The sequence below is a fragment of the Neospora caninum genome, chromosome IX (assembly GCF_000208865.1).
Source record: "Neospora caninum Liverpool complete genome, chromosome IX".
In the NCBI taxonomy this organism is placed as follows: domain Eukaryota; phylum Apicomplexa; class Conoidasida; order Eucoccidiorida; family Sarcocystidae; genus Neospora; species Neospora caninum.
This window is the reverse complement of record NC_018390.1, coordinates 4,064,240-4,085,569: the sequence shown is the minus strand read 5'-3', so window position 1 is coordinate 4,085,569 and position 21,330 is coordinate 4,064,240. Positions and strand designations below refer to the sequence as shown.

General features: G+C 54.5%; 4 protein-coding genes and 1 non-coding gene across 5 annotated transcripts; 4 read left to right on the top strand and 1 right to left on the bottom strand.

Annotated features, from left to right (window-relative positions):
* Positions 1–1,866: 1,866 nt before the first annotated feature.
* Positions 1,867–5,500, top strand: NCLIV_043380 (u3 snoRNP protein, related; the record flags this gene model as incomplete). Its single annotated transcript, XM_003881254.1, has 7 exons — positions 1,867–1,954; positions 2,422–2,511; positions 3,093–3,180; positions 3,458–3,949; positions 4,194–4,433; positions 4,953–5,022; positions 5,417–5,500. 7 exons carry the CDS (start codon positions 1,867–1,869, stop codon positions 5,498–5,500), a joined length of 1,152 nt encoding a protein of 383 aa, XP_003881303.1.
* A 2,470-nt stretch (positions 5,501–7,970) lies between these two features.
* On the bottom strand, positions 7,971–8,043 carry NCLIV_t110011. The gene has a single exon. It is a non-coding gene; the product is annotated as a tRNA-Thr (tRNA).
* A 1,406-nt stretch (positions 8,044–9,449) lies between these two features.
* On the top strand, positions 9,450–14,959 carry NCLIV_043370 (putative ankyrin repeat-containing protein, conserved; the record flags this gene model as incomplete). Its single annotated transcript, XM_003881253.1, has 3 exons — positions 9,450–12,224; positions 12,367–12,548; positions 13,213–14,959. 3 exons carry the CDS (start codon positions 9,450–9,452, stop codon positions 14,957–14,959), a joined length of 4,704 nt encoding a protein of 1,567 aa, XP_003881302.1.
* Positions 14,960–16,498: 1,539 nt separating this feature from the next.
* NCLIV_043360 (zgc:55448, related) lies at positions 16,499–17,982 on the top strand (the record flags this gene model as incomplete). Its single annotated transcript, XM_003881252.1, has 4 exons — positions 16,499–16,681; positions 16,866–17,012; positions 17,140–17,340; positions 17,470–17,982. The coding sequence occupies 4 exons, from the start codon at positions 16,499–16,501 to the stop codon at positions 17,980–17,982; spliced, it is 1,044 nt and encodes a 347-aa protein (XP_003881301.1).
* A 1,723-nt stretch (positions 17,983–19,705) lies between these two features.
* NCLIV_043350 (conserved hypothetical protein) lies at positions 19,706–20,430 on the top strand (the record flags this gene model as incomplete). Its single annotated transcript, XM_003881251.1, has 2 exons — positions 19,706–20,044; positions 20,335–20,430. The coding sequence occupies 2 exons, from the start codon at positions 19,706–19,708 to the stop codon at positions 20,428–20,430; spliced, it is 435 nt and encodes a 144-aa protein (XP_003881300.1).
* Between the last annotated feature and the right edge of the window lie 900 nt (positions 20,431–21,330).

The window sequence follows — 21,330 nt, the reverse complement described above, 5'->3', positions numbered from 1 at the left end:
GTATGAGCCCATGATAGAGGACATGAAAGCCAACAGGAACAATCCGAGGAAGGAAGCGTTCGAGGCCTGTGAACCCGAGGTCTGGGCACTGAGTGTCACCTTCACGCTGCATGTCGGCAGCTCAACAGCAGTGCTTTCACCACCTTGCGTTTCCCTTGCACTTGATGGTTTTATTTGCTCGCAGCCCAATACGATCGTTTCTTCCTGGGAAGGAAAGCCGTCTTCCGGAATCACCAGTTTCGGTGCATTACTGTTCTGCTCGTCCTTTGTCCACCAGCTCGATGTGAAGGTCGGCATGATCTCAGTCAGGTTCACCTTCTGGCAGTCTGTTGTGTTGGAGCCGGCGCAGTGGTAGGCAGTCAAAGATTGCTGCGTCGGCTCCATCTGTCCCTCACTGCCGCACTGGGGGCGACTTTCGAAGAGTGTCTTCAGCCGCCCGTCTTCCCCTCTGGCTAGAGTGATGCTGGTGCGCGTGGAAACAGAGACACACTTTCTGCTCTGGAGGTACTTCACGGCATCTGCAAGAAATATAGATCTATTTATGTAGACGTTTTTGGATGCGCACAGAGATGGAAGCCGCGCCACACAGAGAGACATCTACACAGATATACATACATTTGTGCACATATATATATATATATATCTGGGCGTGGTGACGTGGTCCTGTTCGTAAACTTTGGGGAACAAAACGGATGCGGAAAGAGCAGAGCAGTCAGCCGAGGCTGTCGATTTGTTTTTGTACGGTCTCAAAAGGAAGGCGAAGTCGCGGCCTTGTCTCGTTCCTTACCTCTTCCAAGACAAGCAAAAAGCGGAAGTTTGCTAGGTCCTCATATCTTTCTCTGGTTTTTTCTTTCTCGTGCTTTTTTCCTGTGCTACCTGGTTCTCTTCCTCGTTTTTCCTCGTTTTCTGTTTCTTTTTTCTCTTGGGCTGTCCTCGATTTCTGAGCGTTTCTGCTGGATCTCGTCGACGAGAGCCAGAAGTCGCCGCAGTGTCGCTCGTCTCCATGTGCTCTGAGGGAGGCACGAGAAGAGTCGGAAAAACAGGATGGAGAGCGGCAGCGAGACAGAGCGAGAACACCACAGCGAGACAGAGAGAGAGCGACAGGACAGCGGTGGACTGCGACGGGACACGCGAGAAGAGAGAACGAGAAGCGAAACCTTCAAACGGAAGCGCCATCAAAAAAAGAAGTTGAGGGGAGAAAAGGGAGAACTAGAAAGGCGAGAGAAAGGTGGACGCGCTCCTTTTCCGTTTTTCGCATTTGCGGGCTGCATGCAAACATTTTTTTTCACTCTCACCAACGCATGCACGCGGCGAACATGAATTGCCGCGTTTTTTTTTCTCGCGCTGCGGCAGAAAAACAATCCATCCAGCGACTCCTTTCTTCTCTCTTCTCTCTTCTTTGGGAAACGTCTCTGTCCTTTTAATCTCCCTGTCGGTAACTCTCTCGCACATTTTTCTCGCTTCGTGTTTTCCTTCGTCCCTCCTCGCAGGTTCTTTTCCTTCTTTTCTTCCTCGCCTGCCTTTCCTTTCCTTTTTAGGTTCCTGTCCTTCTTTTCTTCCCCGTCTGCCTTTTCTTTCCTTTCTCCTGTGCGAGTATTCGTCTCTTTTTTCTTTTTCGTCTCTTCCAAGCAGGAGTTTGAGCGTCTAGAGACCGCTCCCAACCAACTTTCTTTTTATGTTTTCTAATACCTCTCCGTTGCTTTCTTCTAGTGCCGCTAATCCTTCCAGTGTTTGTTCTTCCCCTCTACCTACTCTTCTCCTCTTTCGCTCTCGTTCTTTCTCTTTCTCTCTCTCGTGTATTCTTCTGGCCCGCGAGCCTCTCTTTTCGCCGCTGGTTTCCCAAGTGGGTTTTCCTGTTTTTCCACAATGAAAATCAGTCGCCGCAAACAGTTCAAACGCGTCATGCGTTTCTACTCCGTCGGTTTCGGCATCAAAGAGCCCTTCAAAGTCCTCGGTAAAACGCCCACATGCCTCGCTTCGACTCTTCTCTCTTTCTCTATCGCTCTGTCGCTCTTTCCCTGTCTCTCTCTCTGTCGCTCTTTCTCTTTCTCTCTCTCTGTCGCTCTTTCTCTTTCTCTCTCTCTGTCGCTCTGTCTCTTTCTCTCTCTTTCTCTGTCGCTCTTTTTCTTTCTCTCTCTTTCTCTCTGTCGCTCTTTCTCTTATCTTTTCGGCGTCTTTCACGCCCGTCTGTTTTGCGGCTTCTTCCCTCCCTCCTCTCTCCTCCGTGGCATCCTTCGCCCGTTTCTCTCTTAGCCGTCTCCCCACCTGTCACGTCTGTTGACTTGTTCTCCATTGCTCTCTTTCCGTTTGCTGTTTCTCGTCTTCCTTTTCTCTTGGTTTTCTCTCGTTGCCATCCGCTCGTCTCTCGGTTTGGCTTTCTGATTCCTTCCTCTTCCTGTTCCTCTCTTTTCCTCTTTGCAGTGGACGGGACGTTCTTGACTGCCGCGCTGAAGCATCGCCTCTCTCTCGCTGACAGGCTTCCCCTCCTCCTCGGAGGGCCGTGCACAATAAGTAAGCCTGACGCAACAGCCGAGACGCGTGCGCTCCAAAACCGAACTTGTAGACACACACTCGAAATCTGCCTCTGTCGAAACCTCTCTCATCATGCTCTCAACCCCTGCAGCTTACAGACATGCACGCAAACGCATGCATGCATATACGTATATAAGCATATATATATATATATATATATATATATATATATATTGTGCATGTGTAAAGAGAGGCACCTTGATTGTGCGTATTCGTGGCTACGTCTCTGTGTACAACAGTGTAGGGATTTGTGCATTTACGCTACATGCACTTCCTCTCTCAGTTTTACGCTATCCGTTTCTCTCCGCACCTGTGGAAGTCGTTGTGGATACACAGACAAGGAGAGGTACGGGTGCGCTTGCATTCGTATATATATGTATATCTGTGATTATGCTTAAAAGTAGACATAAGTAAACATATATGCACATGTAGCTATATATGTGAAATAGCTGTAGTGACACGAGGTTTCATCGGAGAGTCGATGCGTGGACTGCGCTCATCTCTGGACTCCCTGTAAATTTAACTGGGTCTTCCCCTTCTGGCTATTTTCTCTTCTTCAGTGGTAACGCCGTGCATCGTTACCGAACTTCGGCAGCTGCCTCGAGAGAAGAGCGTCGGCGCCATAGCAGCATGCAAACGCCTTCGTCGGTGAGACTGCACAACGCTCAGGTCCCAATACATACATACATACATACATATACATATATATAGATATATCAGATATAAAGATATTTATATATGTGTATGTTTGTGTAGGTGTGTGTGTGTGAGTGCATATCGATGTGTAAATATATGTGGGGGTTGGAGTAGACACAAGGCGCTAGGAAGCGAGTCATCCGCCGGTTGCAAAGTGGATGCGGATGCCAGTTTTTGTGTTTGAGTCTTGAGAGAGCGGTGTTTCCTTCGGAGTGTTTCCTTGTCTCAGCTTCAAATGTGGACACGACCTCGACGACGCGCGTCGGCACCTGGTGTCGCTGCCAGCGAAGGACGAGCGAGAGGAGAGAGACGAAGAGAACGGCGAAAACGAAGAGAGCGGCGAGTCGGAGGAGGCGGAGAGGCAAGTGGAGAGCGCGGAAGACGGCGCAAGTGACCAAGAGACCGATTTGCCTCGGCGGGAGAAATTTTCGCTTCACCCGGCTCTGGCCGCCTTCCGAGCTCGGCAACAGGAGGAGCAACTCGGCGTCGTCTTTTCCAAGAAAACCAGAAGCGTCTCTTCTTCCGAGAAGGAAGATCGCGGATGGAAAGAAGCGGAAAGCCACGAGGCAGCTGGAGGCACGGTTTTCTGCGCGGACGCCTTTCGCTGCATCTGCCGCGTGGTCGGGCAGAAAAACCCGTCCAAGTTGTGTGTAGCTACACAGGACCGCCAGCTGCGGGAGAAGCTGAGGCAAGTGTCGACGGGGGGCGAGGAAGAAGCGGAGTGCGAACAAAGAGAGCCGCGACAGAGGCGAGACGTCGAGAACGGTCCTGGGAAAGAAGCGAGGGAGAGACCGGGAGAGAGGGAACAGGGGAGAGAAAGACGGGGAAGAAAGGGGACAGGATCCGTTGCCGAGTGTGAGTTCGACACAGCCCTTCCGGTTTCGTTTTGGGTCTCGTTTTGGCAAGCGCCGCTTCGAGGGCATATATGGCAGGAAGAGGCGTGTGTCGCTCTCTTTTCGCTTCAGACAAATTCCGGGCGTTCCTCTCATCTTCCTGTACAAAGGCGGCATTCTGCAGCTGGAACCTCCCACTTCGAAGACGCGCGAGAAACACAAAGTGGAGGAAAGGAAGAAGCTGAGGATGGGGAAGGAGGAACGGCGTCTCTTCCACGAAACGCGGCGGAAAGTCAAGGCGCAAAACGCGGGCGGCCCCACCGGCGGCACCTCGTCTCCGTCCGTGGCGCTCCGTGGCACAGAGAAAAAGAAGTAAGGAAAACCAAGTGGGAAAAAGCGGGAAACTGGCAGTGTTGCACGGTGCGTCCGTAAGTTTGATGGGCTCTGTGAACACACATTGTAAAGTGTGTCCATCAAACCCTTCCATTTGCATTCAGATACATGGACATATATATACATATCACACACTATATATGTGTAGGTATCTGCGAGCGGCAGTATGCAGCTGCCTCTACGTAACAGACCTCTATCATTTAAACAGATAAGTATACGCACAAAGAGAGAGAGATGCACGCGTAGACCGGCGGGTAACCAGAAGGACGAGAGCGAGACAAGCAAAGGGATGAAAGGGAGAAATGTGTAGAGGAGCGCGTGCTGCAAACAAAAGTGGAACAGGGGAGGGAAAAAACGGCTTCTTCAGGAAAAGACAGATCGACCAGGCTGCGTTTTTTCGGGACTCCGTCTCAGCGGGTTTGTCTCGTCTTCACGAGAGTCCTCTGTTTCTGTGCAGCATCTGTTTGACACCTTTTTGATGTTTGTCTTTCGGCTCAGGAAGAAAGCGCGGAAAGGCGTCAATCCTCTCTCCTGCAAAAAGACACACAAAACCATCGTCAACCTGCCGGTAAGACAAGAACGCAATGCGTACGTGTAGATACACCTATCTTACCAAGAAGAGAGAAGGGAACGGAGACAAAGCAGGACATATATATATATATACATATATATGCCAGTATTTGGCTGTATACGTGCATATAGCGGTATGAGAGACAGAGTTTCCATGCGTGTATGTGCATGCCGTACTTGTTCACGGCATTTTTAGAATACTCCATTGTGTAGCAGGCTGTGGCACAAAACACGTTTGCGGAGTCCTGTCCTTAGGTCTTTAATCTGCAGTTCTCGTGGTGAGCGAACGCGTCTACGCGTCTCCGTTCGATCGCCGTATTTGCTCTCTGCACGCTTTCGGTTTTGGGGGCTCTTTTCACCAGACAGGAATCTGGTGTCGTTTCTTTTCTCAGAAGACAAAGGCGAAGAAGACGCGCTCTCGAAGAAAGAAGGGGTCGGCGGTTGGCGCAGCCGGAGCCGGCTCCACGTCCTCGTAGCATGAGTGTGGAGAGAGTCTGAGGGTCTGCCTGGTGTTAAGACAGCTGGGAGCCCGGGATATTAGAGGAAGCTGGTCTCCTGCACACATCTCGATATGAGAAAAAACTTCTTCAGAGTGAAAATCTTGATAGCGGTGAGCAAGCTGGACGTCCGCGTATCTCAAACTCGTGTCTCTTTGCCTCCTTTATCTCTACACCTGTTTCTCTCTGTTCCCACTTCGCTCGTCATACATACCCTGTCTCTGTGCGACTATTTGCCGTTCTGTGCATGCGGTTCGCGACATCCACTTTCGCACCTTTAGTCTTCGCTTGTGTGCCTGCATGCATATCAGTGCATGTATGCTACCATGCAGGTGTCTAGAAACCTGTTGCCGTAGAGTGCTCCACTGAGCCTGCACAGCTCTGTAGGAGGTATTCGCGTCGTCTCAGGTGTTTGCTGCGCGTTGATGTATTTTTTGTGCATTTTGTGGGAGCTCTGGGCCCCCAAACGCGCACGCTCGAGTGTTTGTGTAACGCTGCTGATGAATCGAAAAACCGCTGTTGGCCCGAGACAACGGGGCAGTCCCGACAGGGGATTGGCCGGGCCCTCGAAATAGACAAACACATCAGTCAGCGCTCTCGCGTCGGCCGCTTTTTTCCCCGCGGTCCCACTCTATCATGTCTCCACCGTTTCTTCTGCCTTGCTTGATAAGCATTTGGCCGCAACCGAAGAAAAACGCTGCAGGCCTGTTCCATGCCGGCCACCAGAAGGTTCGCAGCGAGTCAAATTTTATCCAGAAACGCAGGAATGAGACGCGTGTTGATGCGTCCACTCGTAGATGACTACAGAGTGTGGGGGTCGTCATTCGCGGGGGCTCCAGTGTGATCCGTCTTCAACCAGGAAATAGGTACAGGATGTCACACGGCACATGGGTAAATCTTCGTGAAGGGGGAGACGGGGCCGTATCCATGCCAACATAAAACAAAAATAAACAGAGATACCGATCTCGTGAGAGAGGCGTGCGCGCATGTGCAGGCAAAATGTAGGCATGTGTTTGCGGCAACAGGTGGATGCTGCCAGCGCTCTCCCAGTGGGCCGTCTTTGTGTCGCTTTGTCTTCCGAAGAGTCCTCTTCTTGTCTTCCCCCGTTCACTTTGTGTCTCCTTCGGTTAAACGCCAGCAGAGGGGCGGAGACAGACCATGTTTGCTTGCCTTCAGGGCACATGTTTCTACCCCTGTTCCCCAGCCGCTCGGCTACCCGGCAGCAGCGCCGATCTAAGAACAAAAACTATCTGGCAAAGAGAGGTTTGTGAGGGGAACGGCTGTCTCTTTTGAGTATGCTTCATCGCAAGAACTCGGCAAGGCCGTGGACCGTCGAAACCGCAGAAGGCAGCAGCCTGGGTGAGTTTCGTGGAAGTTTCGCGTCGTCATTCCCGTTTCGTCGCCAATTGTCTCTCATAACGAATCGGAATATTCGTCTTCCAAACAGATGCGAGAGAAAGCGACCACTTAGATGCCAGTGTGATCGGTAGAATCGTACAGGGAGTGGTAATCTTTGAGACAGGATTGAATCTCAAAGCTTGCCAGGCCCTCAAACACCCCAGCAGGAGACTGATACTGACTAGGGAAGAAGCGGTTCTTCAAAGGGAGGAGGCGCATACACCTTTCGAAAACCGAGAGGCAGGCCAGAAGCGAGAAAGTTACCTTCAGATGGTGCACCGGCGGTGCCCGTGTGTCTGCGCACACAACAGCTGGTTCGGTTTCTGGTGTAGTAGCTCGTGTGTGGAGAACTGGATTATTGAGAGCAACACCCAATTTTGATGCAGCAGAAAACTGCGCAAGCGAACATGCGTAAAGCATCTGTTTGCCTCGAAAGAGGCCAGGAGAATCAGGTAGTGACCACGGATCGAAGCTTCTCTCCCGTGCCGCTACTTGACAAACCTTTTTGGTATACAGGCCACGCGTCAACGACGAAAACACCTACCCGGTCCTCACAATTCTAACGGAATGATCCTCCGGAGGTTAAGGGTATGCGTCTAGGTGAAGTCTCGTATTGCAGACGTTGACAGATGGGCGTATTCGCTGGGTTCTGCCAGGTCAAAAATTGCAAACAAAGATATCACGCGGATTACCCTGGAACTTTGTCCGGGCTGAAAAACCCTTGGATTTGATTCGCGCAGTTTCGACGGGCGAACGCCTTCGGTTTTCCGCGGCGTTTTCCTCTAAACAATCTTCAGACAAACGTGTTCGAGAGCATCCACTTTCGCGGGTAAACTGGGACGCGACAGAGGAAGCCGTAGAGCACTGTGTCGCGCCAGCGGGCGGAGCCGGCGAGCAGTGTGCGTGTTTTTCCGAGTTCTCTGGACAGGCTCCAGAGAGAGAAGGTTCCAGTTGAGAAGTCGAGTAGCAGGCAGAGAAGCTTGGAACGGAGTACAGAGTTCTTCGCCTTCGGAAAGACCCAAAAAAGTGAAAGAATAACATTCCAAAACAGAGCCTACTGCCGGAGTCGAACCGACGACCTTCCGCTTACTAGGCGGATGCTCTACCAACTAAGCTAAGCAGGCTGCTCGTTGGAGGTTTCCGCCCCCAGTCCCGCGGTCAACATAAAATGTCACTGGAACCGTTTTCCTTTTCTATGAGAGAAGCGAGGTGAAGTACAGAGTAAGTTCGTTGCGGCAGAGAGGAACAGCAGCATGGTTTGTGTTCGTGGCAGTTCGTTGAGGCTTACAGGCGCTGCGGCTTCAAGAAGCGAGCGGTCTTGCTCCTGTGCGGAGCTGCGTGAGAACGGGGGGGTGGACGCCTCGACGTCTCGTGCGAGGCAATTCTCCGGGACCACGAGTCACATCTTTTTGTCTTTCGTCAGAAAAGGGAAATCAAAATAGCTTCGGTGTTTGCCGGGGAAGGCAGCAGAAAGACACCCCGTCCGCGTGCTCTGTTTGGCGTTGCGCTATTTTTGCCGAAACCGCCCATCCCGGCGGAACGGTCTGCACACTGCATCGCTTCCTGCCGTCGGTTCTGTCGGAGTTTCGTGGATTTTGTGTTCTACAACTCTTAGGGGAAAATGTCTTCCCCTGCAACCGACGCGTCCATGGGGCAATTCACGGTGTAACGGGACTTCTTAACAGGACAGGGTTTTCCCTCTCGCAGGTAGCTCCGCTCGATGGCCGTCTGGGATCATCGCGCTTTCCCCAGTTTCGAGTTCGAAGTAGTTCTTCCTTTCCTTGGTTCCTGTTCCTTCTCCTTATTGGCCTTTACTCCACCGTTTTCAATCGTTGACTCCTGTCTCTGGACTCGGGCATGTTTGTCCATCATCTGTGCTTTGCGCCGTTCCCGTGGCAAGTCACTACTCGCTTGTTCCTCATGGCTTCGCGTGTCTCGTAGAGTCTTCGATTCTCTCTCGAGTCTCTAGTCGTGTGTTTGTTTCCTGCCCGCTCTCCCTGAGTTCCCGTGTCTCAGTTTTTTAAGTGTTCAAAGTGTTTGTATCCGAGGGGCGTAAGTGGTTACTAACCGTTGGATCGTGGAATCGAGAGCCTGCGACTGCGCGCATCTCCTGTGGCAATTCGAAAGACCAATTTGGTTGCGGCGCTTGCAAGTTCGCCACGGCTTTCCCGCGATTTTCTGCGAATCAAAGCGAACATGTGTGCCATGGTAAAAGGAACCCCTTATAGCGCGGTCTGCCTCCCTTCTGGCCGCCGTTGCTCCTCCATGTGACCTTCGCTCGTCGCCTCTTCTGCGCCTCTCCTTTCTCTTCTGGAGCGCTTCAACTCACCGGGTACGGCGACGCGGACATCTCTTCTCTCCTCCATTCTCCACTTCTCCTTCGCCGTCTTCGCCGTTGTCCCCCGTGTTCGGCTCATTCCGCTGTTTCCTCAGGCGTCGTCCTTGGGATCCGTTCCCACTCGTGCGCCTTTTCCTTCTTGCCCGTTGGCGTGCGTCTTCCGGCCCTCTCTCCTCCAAGATGTTCGAAAAAATGCTCGTTGGGGCCTTCAAGGCCTCGCGGGTCGACGACGCGAACTTTTGTCTCGCCACCGCCGACGCGGCGACGCAGGCAGATCTGTTCCGACGCAGGCGCCCGAGTCGCGGCGACGGGACACCCGCCGACGCCTCGAGCGAGATCCCAGAGCGCGCGGAGGCGGATCCCCAGGCGAGAAGCCCGAAGAGCTTCTTTCCGGTCGGCGGCAAAACTGCGGTTCGCGGGATCGCTCGCCTCGAGCGCCTCCCTCCCGGAGCCCAAAGGCGACCGAGCGGAGACAGTGGACGCGCTCAGGCGGGAAGCGAGTGGCATCCGAGCGGCGAGCTCCGCACGAGCGTCGCCGAGGACCAAACCATCGCTGTCTCGCGTGTGGCGGGTCCAGCGACGAAGGGGCCGGCCGGCAGGCGCCAGGCGATCGCGCGCGCCGACAGCGAAGAGAGCCCCGCGGGCGTCGCAGCTCGCGAGCGCCCGGGCAGTGCGTTGCGCAGCGAAATGGTCAAGAAGATAGAGGCGAGTGAAGAAGAGGAACGGCGAAAAGACGAGAGAGAACTGGATCTGCTCCGTTCCACCATTCCGAAGCTGTTGGGGAGGCAACAGTACAGCGACGCCGAGGCGCTGCTCGACTACTACCTGGACGCGTTTCCGAGCCAGGCCGACCTGTACATTCTCGCAGCAGACGTGAGTCTCGAGCAGAAAAAGTTCACCAAGGCAATCGAGTTCTACTGGGGCGCGCTGTTTTGCGTGCCCGAGAACCGGATGCTGGTTCGGTCTCTGAGGGCGGCCGAGGAGGAGCGCCTCGCAGAAGTGACGTGCATTCCCCACCTGTACAAAGCTGCGCTCTTCGACTCGGCGCGATTCGCCTCCTGCCACACGACCGCCAGGCCGTACGGAGCCGGCGACACGTACTTCTCGCGTGCGCGCGCGTCGGATCCGCAAGCGCTGAGCTCCTGCTCAGCGCTTGCGGATCCGACGCCGCAGGCGCTCGCCGCCGAGATTGGCCGCTGCGGCGCTCTCCAGCGCCCGCCGTTCATCGTCGTCAAGCAGGCGGAGCAAACGCTGTGCATTGCGGAAGTGGCGATTGAGCCCGGTCAGCTCGTCTTCCGCGAACTGCCGTACGTCTGCACGCCTCTGACTCTCGAGGAAGGCGGCCAGATCTTCACGACCTGCTTCCACTGTCTCCGCGAACGGCCGGTTTCCGACCGGGGCTTCTCCTGCCCTGTCTCGCCCCACGCCTGTCCCTTCGTCTTCTGCTCCTGGGACTGTCTGATGCACAACGTCCGGGTCCACTCGCGCGAGTGCGCGCTGCTGCCGATGATCATGGCGGCCGCCCGCGAGGCAGACCTGAGCGTCACAGTCGTCCTCCACGTCTGCCGCGTGCTCCTGCGCGCGGGGCTAGAGCGGGAAATCGTCCGACCCGAGAAAGACACCCTGTTCGACGTGCTCGGCGAGCTGCAGTCGCACGAGGCGAGCGTCCAGATCGGCCAGCCCGAGCTGTACAGGAAGGTGACCACGCTGGCGCGACGCCTCGAGAAAGACTTCCCCCCGGGTTTCTACTGCTTCCTCCAGCACCGCGAACTGCGGCGCCTCACGCTCCTCGTCAGCCAGTACTCGCCGTTTGTGCGGAGCACGTCGCCCTCCGCGGCGGTGCAGCGCAGAGACCCGGACGCGAGCGTCGGCCTCGTCTTCTCGCGCGGCCTCGCGAACTTCCAGCACAGCTGCGTGCCCACCTGCACGTACAACCTCGACGAAGACGGCTACGTCTCCGTCCGGGCGCTCTGCCACATCCCCGTCGGCGGGCGTCTCTGCATCTCAATGGTCGAGGACCTCTTCGCGCCGACCGTCGCTCGAAAGGGACTCGACGCCCTCCCGCGGGTTTTCGGCTGCGGCTGCGTGCGCTGCTCGGACCCCACCGAGGGCGGCCGCATGCTCAGAGGCGTCCGGTGCGGGGTCTGTCTCCGCGGCTACTGCGCGCCGTTCAAGTCGCCGGCGCTCCAGAAGCGCCTGGTCGCGTACGGCGTCGGCGGCGCCCAAGTCGCGAGGAAAATCGCTCTGCTGGAGAGCGCGTTCGAGAAGCCCAAGGCGCGGCGCAAGAGTTCGACTCTCGACGACGACACCGACGGCTCAGAAGAGGAGCGGTGGCAGTGCGCGGCGTGCGGCAACGCCTCGGATCTGCTCGCGGTGCAGTGCGACACGATCGAGCGCGAAGTCGCGCAGCTCGCCAAGAAGGCTGAGAGACGCCTCGTGAAGGGCGAGACGCTGCCTGCGCGGAAGATCTACGTGGACATCATTCGGCGCTTCAGCTCGCGCCTCCACCCGAACAACTTTATGCTCTACAACGCACAAGTGATCGCCGCGGGTCTTCTCTTCCGGAACCCCGGGCAAGACGTCCCGCAGGCCCTCGTGTGCATCCGCCGCGCCGTGATCGCCGCCGAGGCCGTCTTGCCGATCTGCCACCGGGAGAAGATCCACTTGTACAACCAGCTGGCGCAGATCAGCTTCGCGGCCTCGATGGTGGACAAGCTGTCGAGACGCGGCGTGGGGCTCCCGGGCGGCTTCATCCTCGAGCCCATGTACGCGTCGCTCTGGAACGCGGTCGTCTGCTGCGGGCCGAGAAGCGTCCTCGCCCTCACGGCCTTGCAGCAACTCCGCATGTACGCAGCCGCGCTGAACGTCGCCACGCCGCCCGCGGTCGTCTCCTACAAACTCCCCACCGTCGGCGTCATCTTCAGCTACTTCCGGCACGTGCTGGGGCGGCACACGGACAGCGACAAGGTGCGCGGGGAGGCAACCGGAGAACGCGGGCGGAGGAGGGGGGGAAGAACGCAGAGGGCTGGCGGGGGACACACATCGGAAGCAGAAAGGGAAGACTTTCGTGGAACCCGTATGCCTTGTCTTTTCCCTGTTTCGCCTTCAGACTCTCCGCCGTCTTGTCGAAAAGGACCCGTTCCGTCTGGCAACCGCGATTGCGCGCCTAGGCCTCCACTGCCTCATGTCGCTCGAAATCCTTTCTGCGTTCAACGACGTGCACCACCTGGCGACGGGTCTCTCCATCATGGCGATTGCGGCGTCTCAGTCGCGCTTGCCGCTCGTCCGAAAGTAAGGGGACAGGCGCTCTTCATCCAACTTTTGGTATTCCAGACTGTGCACAGGGCTTTCGGATACTAGGGCTGCAGATCCGTGTAGAGGGGGAGGAGTCCGAACATCGTTTCTTGTGTGCGTCGATCTGCCGGATATCCAAAAAATACACATCATAGCTTTGTGTATGGGAAGGAGGGCCACCACGCATTTGCCAAATCGCTGAGGGGCGTAACTGTGTGAGTGTTCTTCATTTGCACGACTCGAAGACTCCACCGCTGCAAAAAGAGAGGCGCAGAGGGTGGGGACGCGAGAGGAGAATCGCGAAGTAACTGCAGGTGCATCTCGCTAGCAAGCAGGGGACAACCCAAAAAAATTTGCGCACGTGCACAAGGTCACATTTCAAGAGATGAGTTGCGAGGTCGCGATGGATCTGTGTCTCGTCTGTTTCTCCACTGCGGCTCTCCTTCCCGTCCTCTGTCTCCTGTTTTGTTTTCTTCCCTTGCTCTCCTTCACGCAACCGTTTCTTTCCGTGTGTCCCGCCCCTGGACGGTCGTCGAGAACCAGTCTTCAGAAGAAAGGCTCTGTGAGCGCTCTTTCAATGCTGCGTTGCCGGTCCGCGTTTCCGAGACCTCTCTCTCGACACTCAAGTCTTCTGCTTGCTCCCGCGTTTCCGGCTGTGCAGGCTGCTTGACGCAGGATTTGATTTTCTTCGCGGAAACGAACTGGGCGTGACGCCCCTCGTCGCGATGGCAGCGATGCCGCTGCCGCAAGGGGTGCGCCCGGCGGCGGGAAGCGCAAAAGGCTTGGACGTCGAAGGCCGCTCCAGCGAGCAGAGGGCCGCGGATCGGATAGACAGGAGCGGGTCCGGCCGGACCCGAGACAGCGGCCGCGGCGACGCGGAAACGGACGGGATCTACATGCGTTCTGAAGAGGCAGACCGAGCAGACAGAGACCAGGCCGAAATTCTCCGGCTGTTTATGCAGGAGTGTTCGCGGCGAGACGCGCGCGGGAAAGCCTCGACGACGAAAGAGCAGTTCATGCTCGCGTGCACGCACCGCATCCTGGGGCTGAACGGACCCCTCCACTTTGCAGCAGCCAGGGGGAAGACAGAGCTGTGCCGCCAGCTGATTCGCAGTGGCTGGAGCGTGAACAAAATGAACGGCGAAGGCGCCGTGCCCCTCCACCTGGCCTGTGCAAGTGGAGACGTGCAGACGGTCCTCGAGCTGCTCTCACCGCGGATCCCCCGCGTTTACGCGAACGCTGGAGAGGACGGAAAGACCGAGGGGAGCGCGGCGCTCGGAACTGCCTGCGGGACCGATGTAAACGTGAAAACGGAGCGGGGAGAGACGCCACTGATGCTCGCGGCGTACGCCCTTCAGCGAGATATGGTCCAGCTCCTGTTGGACCGGGGCGCAGACCCCAACATGGTAGGCGACAGAGAGAAGATGACAGTCTTGCATGCGCTAGCCACGGGGGTCTGTCGAACCGTCGAGGTCCAGTTTGAGCCTCTCGATCCGCGCCAAGACCTCGCAGCGAATGTCGTCATGGGCTTCAACCTCTCGAGCTTAGCTGCCAACGTTTACAACAAGGGTGCGGGGTACTTACACGTCACGGACCGCGTAGAGGACCGGATTCCGGTCGTCTCGCGCCTGGCACCGGATCTCTTGATCTTTCCGCGAGAGATCTTGCGGCGCCTGACAGAGGCGAACCACATTGGCGAAATCCTGCTTCGCCACTGCAACCCGCAACTCTTTGTGCGCAAGACGAAGAAGGGGTACACTCCAGCAGAGCTTCTCGCACACCTCTGGGAGAGATTCTTCCAGATACGAAACGCCGTCGCCAAACAGTCCGAGCTCCGCTTGGCAGCGGCCAGCCAGCAGGAGCGCCAAGATATCGAGACGGGTTGGAAGGTCGCCGGCCAGCTCGCGTTCCGCCTCGTCGAACTCCTTCGTGCCGGGGGCGCGAAAGTGGAGGACGTCCGCAGGCCGGAAGACATGACGCCTCGGCAACACGACCTTCAAGAGAGACGGCGAAGACAGCTCCAGAGAGATGCGCCTTGGTTGAGGGCCGAGGAACTGCTTAGAGGTCGGCAGGCTCCTCTGCCCGCGACTGCGCAGCCGAGCGCCGAGGCGAGCGAAGATAAACTGGCGGAGGTGCCCAAGACAGGAGACGCCGGAAAGGCTCCAGTGGCCGGAAAGGAGCCTCCTTCCCCTCCTCAGGCAAAGACAGAGCCGGCGGAATCGGGAGAGAAGAAAGGCCCGCCTCCGCCGCCTTTAGGAGAGAAGAAGGGCCCACCTCCGCCGCCTTTAGGAGAGAAGAAGGGCCCACCTCCGCCGCCTTTAGGAGAGAAGAAAGGCCCGCCTTTCGGGCAGAAGAAAGCTCCGTTGTTGCTGGGAAAGAAGAAAGGTTTACCACCTCCAAAGAAGTAGCAAGATTCGGAGGGGACAGAGCAATGAAGACAATAGGTGACAACGACTTTCGTGGCATGGTCTTGGAAAATCGCAGGTTTTTCTCGATTTCTGTTCTCACTCAGTTCGTGTACGGTGCCGAGCCACGCAGCCTATGTTCACAAAAAATTGTTGAGTTGGGGTGCAGAAGTGCAGTACATTGTGTCTGGGAGGGACCGTACACGTGGTTCTGCAGATGTGTGCGAACTGACAGCATCGACATTTTCTTTCGAAGGGAAAAATGGTAAATGAGAGACGAAGCTTAAAATGTATTGACCTGAGAAAAGTGTACTGTACAACTGTGATCAGTCCGCCGAGGTGGTAGCAAGTACCAGCTGAAGAATAGAGTGCTGTACCTGTTTCGAACATGCAACAGACAAGCAAATTCCTTGTCAGCAGACCGAAGCTAGGGCAGATGAGCTACGCAGCCCCTCAGGTTTTCCTTGTAAAATGAAAGATTGGATATCTAGTATGCTTCGGTTACCGAACGCACTCCTTATGATAATAAACGTCCTTCCTCTTTAGAGTACAGCGGAAAAAAGTGTGAGAAGAGTTAGATACTGCTCTGTGTGGAAGCGGGGAAGGCGTATTTCTCTGTATACGAGACACAGCCAATACATTTTGATTTGGGTACACCCTGGATAATTTGCGTCCACTTCCTTGAGTGCCGGACCGGGCCTTTTCCAAAGTGGTCTTAAAGCTTCGAATGTAGAAGTAAACAAAACTGTGGATAATATCTTTCGAGAAGCCTCGGATGCGCTCCCAAAGAGTGACAGCAATGTAGGGCCCGAGCCGACCAACCATCGGCGGTAAAAGGACAGCCTTTTTCGGTTCAAAAAAAGCGTTTCCCCTTTCAGGTGATAGCATCGCTTTCTGGCTCTCTAACATACAATGGAAGCAAAGCAGAATTGCATAATTATAAAAAGTGAAGCAGGTGTCTCTCGGATTGGGACGATGAACACAGCGAGTTCACGGACGACTGGCTCCTCGGTTTTGATTTTTGACACGTGCATGCCCGCTGCAGTGCATGCCAAAGACACCGTTTTCTTCCGACCATTAAACATGATTGGTTTCTGTAGCGCACCACGAAGTCACTACTCGAGGGACGATCTTGTCAGCCGTCATGTTTGTTGCTTTCCCAGCGAGGCGGTTTGCAAATTTGTGCCACTATGGCTCTAGCACTGGTCGGCAAACGTTGAGAAACAGCTTAGCTGCCAGCCGTGACGGCGCCAGCAGACCACATGAATGTTCAGCGTAGATTTCGGTTGTATGTTTAACTGTCGGCTACTTTGTTTTGTGAGTGAGATACTCCGACATCTTACCTTTTCGGAAGGTCCCGTTTCTCTGCGGGGGTGGACAGGGGAAGTGTACCCTGCGCGCTCTGGAAGAATCTGGACAGGCGAACACGAAAAAACAGTTCGGTAAACAAAGCCTCTCCTTTTTACAGGGTCTGGCGAGCGGATGGTCACGCAAAAAGATCGAGTCTGCAAATATCCATTTATTTTTTAAAGCCTAGTCAATATGGGAGGAGACGGCGGCTCGGTTCCTACACGGGCTGACATGGTCAAGACGAAAGGATACAAGTTCCTACGGAACTTGGGAGGCATGGGCTACGTCCCGAATACTCAAGTCCGCGAGAGCGATGAACGGTTTGGCCGGAACGAGTCCAGAGACTTACAGCTTTCTACGTGTGCGTTGTCGCAGGTGGGTCTTCGCAATGAATTTACTGGGAATAAACTTCACGATTGCTAGCACGGTTTTCGTGTGGAGACGCACATGCGGGCATTGCTCATTTTTGAAAAAACGTCGGGAAGTAGAAGTGTTCATCTGGCACATATTTGCTCATCGGGAGATTTCACTCCGTGATTATTTCCTTGTGTCTCCACAGGAGCCGCTGCGGCCGCCAATAGTTACCTGCAGATTGGGACGGCTGTACAACAAAGAGGCAGTGTTGACCAAGCTTGTCCAAAAAGCACTTCCCCCACATATGAAGCACATTACCTCCATGAAGGACATCAAGCAATGCAAGGCGGAGGTAAGGCTTTTGCTTGTGTTTCCTGATTCCTAACACATCAGCGAGGACAGCTTCCGTAATTGCTGGCATTCGTTTTTCTAGCTGCCTCACGGTATTGTTGCTCGGGTGCTGTTGTGTGGATTGACAGATCAACGAGGCCACTAACTTCCTGGTCTGCCCTATTTCTCGCGTGGACATCCGTAGTGGGATCAAGGCCTCCATTATATGGCCTTGTGGCTGCGTCATTTCGGCAAAGGCGCTTAACGCAGCGGCTGCCGTAGAAGCCCCAGCAAGTCAAGCATCGTGTTCCATCTCGTCTGGCAGCCACAAGGCATCTCGCACAACTCCGGTAAGCGCTAATGTATTGTAGTGACATCACCTATGATTGAAGGTTGTTGTTTGACGCATAGGCTGTAGCTCTTCTGATATTTCGCTTCACTGTTGCGTGGGTCTCTCATCTTGTGCGCGGCTCCAACAGGAAATGGCTGCAAGCGAGGTAAACTCTGGGAAAGAGAAGGCTTCTGGAGAGGCCTGTGCTGGTCGGCGACTGTGCCTAATCTGCGGTCATCCGTATGATCCGATTGAAGATTTGATACCTCTTTTGCCGACAGAAGAGGAACAGGAGAAACTGAAAGTTCGACTTGAGAAGCTTGCGCAGGATAAAGCGGCACAGAAGAAAGCCAAGAAACAACGTGAGTTGGCTGAGAGTGCTGCAGGCCGCGTGGGCTCGTCAAACAGTAAAGTGTCAACAGCTGACATTTCGAAACCTGCCGTTCACTCGATCATTGTGGCCCCGTGTGCCACGAGTACGAAACTGCGGGCTGATGCCTTCCATGTGACAACTAGCGCAGACACGAACGAGAAGAAAAATAAGAGGGGTAGAGACTGGGTGATCAGTGGAAGCGCCAGCGTCGATGATCTACTTGGTAACGTCAAGGTTCCCCGTAAAGGGGAAACAACGTCGGGACGCGCGCCTGCGGCGGTTGTGTAGTGGTGATGAGGAAACTTCAGGCCTTGCAGCAAACTGGAAAGGCCTTTCTTGGCTAAGAACGCACTATGAGATCACTTCATATAATCAAAGATCTGCGTGCGACCATTCTGATGGTGATGGATCTGTCAAAGTACATCAAACGCTTCTGGGGAAGTTACGTGGCGATATTCACGGCGAAGAGTCCGTGCACACAACTATGAGACGGTTCTAACGCAGCATAAAGACACCGAGTTCACTCTAGTCCGTGTTTGTGCAAAGGAAATTGACTTCAGGTGACCATATCTGTAGTGTGCACTATACGGTATTGAGAAGCCACAGCTGCTTGCGTCAGGAACGGGGTTGTCCGTGGTGTCGTCTACGAAATTTGGACACTCAACGGTCAAGGCGTACCTGACAAAGCCCAGCTCAACTGCTCACAGGTGGTACATCTCCCATGTCGTGCCGCTTTATCTTACGGACACCGATTTGCAGACCGCGGCAAGGGAACGCGAGAAAAGAGTTTTTTATCTGCACAAAAGCGAGGCAGGGTTCAATTATGGTACCAAAATTGAAGCGTCCCCTGGTAGACAGGTGGAGCACGTGTTTGGCAAATTTTATCTTTTGAGTGGCGGGCTGTCATTCACGGGACGCCAAGGACAGATTTCGCCATTACGGTGTGCACTTCTCACAGTTCGCCAGGCATTGGTCAGGCGTAAATGTGAAGGCTTATGGCTGGGTACGAAAAATACCCCTCTGCCGTAAGTAACACACTTGACTAGTATTGCGACAGGTCTTTCGGCAGTGTGGCAAGATTCGGAAATGCTCAGAACAGCTGGGTCTCCTGTTAATCGGGAAGATGGTTCCCGGCTCCCGTGCATCAACTGTACGTACACACAAGTGAAGCCCAGATTGCATGCAGTTCTGGGGCAAGACATCTCTGGAGAAACGACCTTTGGGAGCCCTGGTAGACGGTTCGTAGCCTTTTATCGAAAACCTCCTTGTAAGAAGATGCGGATTCGGGCATACTCTGTTTTCGGTGTTGCCATGTGCTTCGCCCGCTTGTGTTATGCGGAGAAACTTGGGCAAGCAGAGGCAGGCAACCACGCAGCTTTGCCCCTTCTCCAGTCACCTTTATACGAACCGCTTTCTGGTGAGTTCGCCTCAACATTGGTCACGAATCTAGCCAGATAGAGGCAAGCAATGCTTGGTTGTTTACAGGCCTCGCTGTCTACATAAAAGAACTGCAAGATAAACTTCCACAGCTGGGCCAGTTTGTCGGTGAAGGTACCTCTGCTACAGTCCAGTTTGGTTACGTTTCCACCCTGATGTAAGTCCCGTTGACGCTGTGTTGAAGAGTACGTGTACTCGCGGGTATCCCAGTCAGTGGCTGTCCTCACATGTGAAGCACGTGATGGCACTCCTGTGTGCCCCTCCCGTTGGAACCCATCGGGCCGGTAAGTAGTTCCTTAGCCACTGGGGTTTATACCTAGTGTAGTTCCTTTTCAGATCTCATGGGCATTTTCGCTGTGATGCGCCGTAAACTCGAACAGGTGAGGTCATGACCGGCAGCTAATGACAGGAAGAGCAAGTTGACACTCGCCTGGGCAACAGGTCATTGCAGGCATTCACGTCCTCACAAATGTCGAAGGAGGGTCGCGCTTGGGAGAACATGCGAATCAGTTGCGATTTCCGGCTGAAAAGGCTCTACAGGCTGTGCTGCCCCTCCGAACAGTTCTTCTAGAGAATGACAAAGGTTGGGCAGCATCGTTCGCGTTTTTTGCCCCATGTTCACTCCGTTGCAGTTTCAAGCAGAGAGAATGTCCAGGCATTTTTGCCATCTAAAACCCTGTACCAGATTCTGGGACAAATCGAAGGGGCTCACACCCAGCCTAGAACGGCTTCCGTGAGTTTCATGGAAACTGTCAACTCCCAACTTCAGGAGGCACGAGCTGAAGTCGAGGAAAAACTTCGCTCGGCTATCGACTTTCTGAGAAGCCTTAAGCATAGCGTCGCTGCCGACACTGTTGGGTGGGAGAGAGCTGCCGCTCTTCGTACGTTTATGGCGAGAACGGACGTGCATAAGGTGACTTCGCAGTGTCGCTGTCTGTAGCCGTCCAAACAATCGATGTGCCCTTAGGTTCCTGATCCTCAAACCGTTGAGAAGTCCGCAGCGATCGCTACGACAATCCTAGAGAAGCTATCGCCTCAGGCTGCTCGTAAGGGAACCCATCGCAGGGCTCAGATGTCACACAAGTGAAATGCACTACGTGTGTACAGACGGGCAAAACACGTCAAACGCCACAATGCCGTGGCCTACAGTAAGACGCACTTTTCCATTGCTTTGTGTGAGCTCTCCTTCATGAATGCTGACAGGCCGTGACAAATCTACAGTTTCTCCATGCCACTGTCGTACCAGAGCTCAGCGGGGTGGTGAAGAGAATCCAAGAGGCGGAGAAACAGTTGGAGTAAGTGATGATGTGTGCATTATATTCTGCACTGGAGACGTACTGCATGTGATACAGTGGCCTCAGGATGAAGCTGCGTGGAGCGTCCTTTCTCCACCACGCTATGGGACATGAAGTAAGTCTAATTACCACAGCTCTTCTGTCCGTTCCCCTCCTTAATTCTGTCTTACCACAGATTCCAGTGGTACAGTAATTGCGAAAAAAACAAGAGTTAGCTCGAATAACTCTGACCTCGATATATAGGCGGTGGAACCCAAGTCAACCGGCTCCCAGGAGGTATGTGCTGTCCAGCTTTCAGGGACGTTTAGTCATCATGAGCAGCGCCATCAGGACAAGAAGGATGACGACAACGTGTTTGCAGTGATTGGAGGCATTCCTTTTTTCGATTTGTAGTGGAAGACCCATCATTACGACTGTAGGGGCACATCAAGCTGGGTTTCGGATAGTTCTCGCACAGTGCCGGCTCTACTGTGACTGGAACTGTCTTTGATCGAGATACAGCTTGTCCGGGTCTAACATTAACTTTACGGTGCCATTGTTCGTCAACGATCGTTGACGCGCAAAAAACTTGGGGAACTGCGTAAGATGAAACTACCCGACAACGGGGGTTCGTTACGGCAGGAACAAAACCAAAGCCTTTGGCTGCCTTTCAATACGTTGACACGGTGGTATCGAAAAAGGCGCTCGTGGTAGCGAAACCTACCACAAGGATGCCGACACCTGTCCGAAAAGACAGATGCGGAGCCCCCAGCACATTTGGACTTCCGCTCTAGAGGTTCGTCAGTGGTTGATCGGCATGTGAGCGGGCGCACGGCGATAACACGTACGTTCTCTGGTGATACCCTAACGAGCTGCATTGATTCGAGTGGAATCAAGAAAACTCGCTGAAAGTAGCTTCCAGTTT